Below are 6,508 nucleotides of genomic sequence, written 5' to 3'. Positions count from 1 at the left end.
CGAGGAAGGAAACGGTGAAGCTCTTGGTGAAGTTACTACCACTGATGTGACTGTTACCGATGATGGGACATTTACTGATGAAGTAGATGAACTCCACATGAAACAGAAGCCAACAAGACGGAGACCAGTACGGAAGAAGATACGTCCCGTAAAATTAAGAGACTTTGTCGAATTGTAATTTTGTGTTTGTAATTCTGTACAGTTAATTAAGTTATTGTTAATTGTTATTGGTTTATTATATGTGGTTATTGTTCGGGACGAACAATATTAAGGAGAGGGCAGTGTTGCGTCAGCGAGTCACATGACTACAGTGACGCAACGTTTCTAGAATTATCATGTACTTTGGCGAATGCTCTAGTATTTACTAGTAGGGTAGTCTGGTATATATAAGAGGGGAAAACGTGACGCGGTAAGGTAAGGTAATGTGTGTATAGACAGTGTGTAATTGATCTGCAGTCAGAAGTATTATTGACGTTTGTTGATATAGCGTTGTTTTAGCGCGATTGTTGAAATTGAGTGTATCGGTAAAGTTATATTCGGAAAGAATAAACCAGTTTTATTAAGTAAAGACTTGTGTCGTTAAAATTTCGTCGAAACAAAGTTACGGAAAAATCAATTAACAAACGGAGACGTAACAAATATCTAAAACTATAATATATATTATATTAGAAATAAGATTAAATCATATATTACTTGCACGTGTATTACATATATTGTAAACAGAATTGAGGGTCTTGCTGTGTTTATATATGTTTATTATTATTTATGTATGTGCGTGTGTGTATGAACATTATTACCCCCCAGTGGCACAGCGGTATGTCTGCTGACTTACAACGCTAGAATCCGGGTTTCGATACCTGTGGTGGGCAGAGAACAGATAGCCTATTGTGTAGCTTTGTGCTTAATTACAAACAAACAATGAACATTATTTATCAAAACATTATATGTCTATCTATATAATTTATTTATACTAATTTCTTATATACAGGGTATCCATAAAGTCTGGAATCAATGTAAATTTATTTTATTTGAAACATTTGTTATTAATGTTCTGTTTTATTCTTTTTGTTGCAGGTTTATATTGCTCATACGTAATAATCATGTCGTTACAAGAGTGCGTTGAAATTATCCTGTTGTGTGGACGTCAAGGATGGACACAGAGAGAAATATCTGCAGAGTTCAATAACAAACATCCGGAAAGAAATCCATTATCTCAATCATGCTGTGTCGTTTGCAAACATGTTTTGAACTTGGCGATGGCCATTTTGAACAAATATTGTAACTATGTCTTTAAATAGAATATGTTTACATTGATTCCAGACTGTATATAATGAAGTGAATTGAATGATGAGACATTCTGAGCACAAATACCTTGAAAATTCAAACAAAACCTTGTGGATTTCATAATTTGTAATAATTTTGTTCTTTTGCTGGTGGGTTCTTTTAAATTACCTGGTGAAAATAATTCAACGTTCGCTTCATAACAAAAACAAGTTACTTTATTTTCGCTTTTAACTTTTATACAACTTGGATGCTTGCAGATTGCCGTAAGTTTTCTTTAGATCTAATTAACGTAACACAAATAAACTTGCTAATTCAACTATCTATCTTGAAAATAACTTCACAACTATTTCGTACTGTTAACCTAATTTCGAATGTGCTAGAACCTAAATACGTGAGCGGGGCGAAGGTAAACAACAGTTTCTGAGGGCTCCTGGTTATATTTCAGGTCTCAAAGAGACCCGAAAGATCTGAAACCAAAATACCTGCCAAGTTAGTTTGTTCGTTCGTGCTAGCGCATTTTATGTCACATCCTAATAATTTTCTAGAGTTATAGGCCTATCTTATCAAAATTTCTATGCATAAAGCAATAGTTTTCTCCAGCAGACATTTAAATTATTATATTAAAAATGTTGCTTTGAACAATACACAAACAAACACACACATGTATATACAGTGTTTAATGAATTGTTTAAAATTGCCATGGAATGCTGAATGCCACGACTTCTTTAAAACATATACCGAAAGTAAATTTCATTTTATTATGTGGTTTGACATTTTCGTAAAGCCTTAGTTCGGCTAGTGTAGAAATTATGGTAAAATAGGTAAATATAAAAGCATGATATGTATAATATTAATTAATTGTTGAGTTATCCTTTCTCGTGAAATAAAGATTAAAATGAGTTCTCTGAAATTTAAATTTGAACTAACCCCAAAATGTTTCATTTCAGTAGTGTATAAGTAACTCAAAATCTTTCCTTTTTTTTTAATATTTTGAAATCTATATCAACCAGGTGGCCAAATCGTTGGAGTTATATAAATAGTGGGGAGGGACAGGAAGTATTTACTAACTATTTCGAAAGTGCATGATATAGAAGTTGAAAAAGTAAGAAAAGGCTGCAGTTGTGTGAAATTTATTTAATATAGCAAAATTATATAACAAAACTTCAGATTTTTAAGTATGAGTGCCTGCCAGCGATAGTGAATTTTATTTTAAAAGTAAATTAATCATTTAAATTTTAACGTAGTCGTATGTCACGGAGTTTAACTTGTATTAAGTTAAAACGTTTACTTTTAATTAAAGTTTACTTTAATTTTCAACTTAAGACTTGGTTAAGTTAAACTTGTTTGAAAAAAATTGTATTTTGTTTTTTACAAATTGCAAATTATATTATTGAATTACTACGAATAACCTTAAGACTTAATAAAATTAAGACTGCTATGTCTATGACTCAGTTACAACTTACACTTTTACAGTATGACTATGAGTCTATGAGAGTTTGGGATATAATCCAAATTTGAAACAAAGTAAGCCTACGATTATGTTGGATTGTTGCCTTAAGTTATAAAATAGCAGAAAAAAAATAATTTTGATTATTTTCATGACATAATTGGTTTTATCATAATTTTGATTATTCAAACAATCCAAGTTACTGAAATTTTTAAAATTAAATATTGCTACGGCATTAATATTATATGTGATTTTGCTTTATTATTTTCAGTTAATTCAAGGTTATTCTTATTGGTTGATTAGTGTCACAACTCGCAAAAATAATGAATTAATCTAAATCAATGTTTAATCATTAATGTTTTTTATTATTCCAACTATACAACTCCAAGTCTTATGTGTGAGTATAGGTTAATTGAATGTAATCTATTAATGATCTCAAGGCTCGATGATCAGTCGATTACCAAATTTCACTTATCACCCAGTTTTATCCTATTGATATCCCACATACTCTTCATATAAACTTTAATAAGATCACCCCTTACTCTTGTCTCAAGTGGTAAATAAAGTGATCCTAACCTATCTTGGTAAGTTAATTCTTCCATCCCTAGAATCATCCTATTCCTAGCATTCTTCCTCAGAACTCTTTCTAAATTCTAGTAAGTTGGTATTCTTTCTTGGTTAAGAAGACCAAAACTGTATACAGTATTCTAAGTGAGGCCTAACTAGTGACTTGTAAGTTGTAGAGAGAAATAATTAGGCATAACTAGTGATAGAGATACATTTTTGACATATAAACTGTATAAATACACCATAAAATTCTGTTGATTTCTACTAGAAACAGAGAACTACTTTAATGGCTTGAGTGACTTGTCCATCACTGTGCCAAAAATCCTTTTTTTTTTTCTACATTCATTCATGCTGCCCCCCAATGGCTTAGCAGTAATTCTCATGCCTCACACCATTAAAAATTGGGTTTGAATATGCATGTTGGGCACAGCAGATAGCTCATTGTGTAGCTTTGTGCTTAACAACAACCAAACATGCTATTGAGTGATTTCTCATCTTTATGGGAAAAAAAAAGTCCAAATTATTATTACCCAAATGTATTACTATGCAGTTACTATAATTAAAGGTCATTTTCCAATACATGTCCAATATATCAATTTACCCAAGTTATTCTGTATTACCTTGACATCCTCAACATTTAGGACTCTTAGGAATTTATTGTATCAACTATTAGTTACATAAAGATTACTTTAGTGATCATTTGAGAGTTAACTTCATGAAATTGTAGTAATTTAAATATATCAAGGGAAATAAAAATGTGTATGTACGTACTATTTTGTAGCTTGCACATTGTATTTTATTTTTGATTCAATTGTTGAAACATCTATCACTTATTTTACTCTACCTACTAGTTGTTTTTTCTAAAGAATGAAGTTAATTTGGATATAACTCGACTCTATACATACGTGTGAATGTGAAACAAGCATTGTAGTTTCAATAACCACCCACTTTATGGGATCTGCAAGTATTTATTTTGATATTAATAATATATACATGCAAAAGGTGTACTGTACAAACCTTAAGTAATGCATTCGTTTAGAGTGTGATTAGTATTATTCCACATACACAGATACTATTGTTAAGTGTCAAATGTTGTATTTTAATTATCGCTAGACATGCCTTACTAAGGTACAAGAGCTACTTTTTACATTTACTCAATAAATTTAATTGAAATAATTCATATTATATAATAATTTATCTTGTCTTAGGTGACTATATAAACCTATAATGTTATTAATGTATAAGCTTTTTGTGCTTATAACCATGAAGAAAGCCCAGAAGTATTCAACTGTGTATGTATAAAGAGAAAATTGGAATGGTCAGAAAATCAATGTTTAATTGATAGCTTAATCAAGCAAAAAACAGAACTGAGTTGAAATTTTAAACAAAATTTTGAAATTGGGTTATTTATTATTAAAACCCACTCCAAGACAGTTTATTATGTGTAGTTGGAATTTGCAGTTAATTTCATAAACTTGTGTGTCTGTGTATCTAAATTAGTACCTGGCAAGTATACTCGTGAATAAATGTTTATCTGGTACTCATATATTCATTTGCAGTAAATATCAGAGTCTCAAAAAAGAAAAGGAGAATGAAAAATTGTGCAGTTTTGGTCAGTCTAGCTGTTTTAATATCAGCTTTACATTGTGCTAGTGAAAATATAAATGCTACAACTGATTATGTGACAACAGATGAGCCAACTTCAACAGTAACTCCTACATCCACACCCACCCCTGAAGAGTGTAAGTATTTCTTCATTTTACGAGTTTATCAAAACTAGAGAGTTATTGTTAGGACTTCTTGAAATTTTGAACAGCAGTTGTATACATGGTATTTGTTTCTACTGTACTGTAGTTTATAGAGAATTAGAAAAAAAAATTGCCCATCAGTTAAAAAACATTGTTCCTAGCTACCACTGGCAGCTGTATAAAATAATTATACTTCTAATAAAAATTACAGTTTGAATTGTATGAAATGTAATTTCTGTCATTTTAGCAGGGCTTTATACTTTTACTTCTACTATTTCAGCCCTTCTACTATTCTTGTGTTATTGAGTTAAACAAATAAGATAAAATTAGAAGAATTATCGGCAGAGGAGACAAAGTACAATGCCATGAGCAAACAAATCACAAGGTGTATCTCAGTTAGTTTAGTATATCTTTGTGGTTAATGTTGCAAACATCTAGTACTGTATATATATATATACAAGTTACTCTGTGTGTGCTATTTATACAGTTTCAAGCAAATTGTCACTTTGTAGCATTAGGTTTGTGTAATACATGTACAGCTTATAGAATAGATACAGTGCAATGCCTGTAGAAGTACTGAAACTCAAATGAACAAGTTTACCAAAAAAGGATTTTGTTATTTAAATGAGGTCGAATAATACTAAAATGATGAAATTAATAATTTATCTTACCATACATGTGCAAAAAAAGTAATGCAATGAATTTTAACACTGCCTGCATCTCCAAATTGGGTAAGCTCATGTTACTCAGAAACAATGACCCATTGAAAAAGTTTTTTTTAAAGCATTATCATTGGCCAAAAAAAGATGATGATTTAACTTACTTTTAGTTTCAATGGGCTGTTGGATGTTCCAAATAAATTAATCAAATAATTGCTTCAATGACTCAAAAAAATTGTGATTCTAGTTCCAAATGGAACCTGTATTTTGCAAATGTAAAAGGCTTAGATATTCAAAATGCTTAGCAGGTTCTTGGTGTGAGTATGAATGTGATGGATTATCAATCTGTGCTAAACTGAGTCAGACATGAGGGAAAGCAGCTAAAAAGTGTATTGGCAAGTATTGATGACCATGGCTGAATTACAACTAGAATATTGTGAAAATCAATGATGAAAAATATGTGGATTTTATTGATGATAATGTTTTGGCCTTAATGGAAGATAGTGATGATGCCAAAAAAAAGTGAATATTATACTTTTCGGTGTATAAGACGCACCTTTTTCCCCGAAAATTTGATGTCAAAATCTGCTTGCATCCTATACACTGAAGGTATGAATAATATATATGTATATATATATAATATAATAATATATATATATATAATAATATATATATAATAATAAAAAATAAATTACAGTGAAAGAAATGAAGATTTTGTAGGTTTTGAACCAAACTAAATAACAGTTAAACCTTTTTTTGATTTACGGTATTTCCTTATTTGTGTTTAGAACAATATATACTAA

General features: G+C 30.4%; 1 protein-coding gene across 2 annotated transcripts in view; it reads left to right on the top strand.

Moving 5' to 3' along the window:
• Positions 1 to 2,305: 2,305 nt before the first annotated feature.
• LOC106475730 (pituitary tumor-transforming gene 1 protein-interacting protein-like) overlaps positions 2,306 to 6,508 on the top strand; it is a 15,416-nt gene continuing 11,213 nt past the window's right edge. For both annotated transcript variants that reach the window (XM_013936403.2, XM_013936402.2), the window contains exons 1-2: positions 2,306 to 2,386; positions 4,858 to 5,040. In XM_013936403.2, coding sequence (XP_013791857.1) covers positions 4,890 to 5,040 — 151 coding nt within the window. In that variant the 5' untranslated portion in view covers positions 2,306 to 2,386; positions 4,858 to 4,889. The remainder of the gene's footprint in view (positions 2,387 to 4,857; positions 5,041 to 6,508) is intronic.

Source organism: Limulus polyphemus, unplaced genomic scaffold (assembly GCF_000517525.1).
Source record: "Limulus polyphemus unplaced genomic scaffold, Limulus_polyphemus-2.1.2 Scaffold9060, whole genome shotgun sequence".
Lineage (NCBI taxonomy): Eukaryota > Metazoa > Arthropoda > Merostomata > Xiphosura > Limulidae > Limulus > Limulus polyphemus.
The sequence above is the reverse complement of the archived record's forward strand: the minus strand, read 5'-3'. Positions and strand labels throughout refer to the sequence as shown.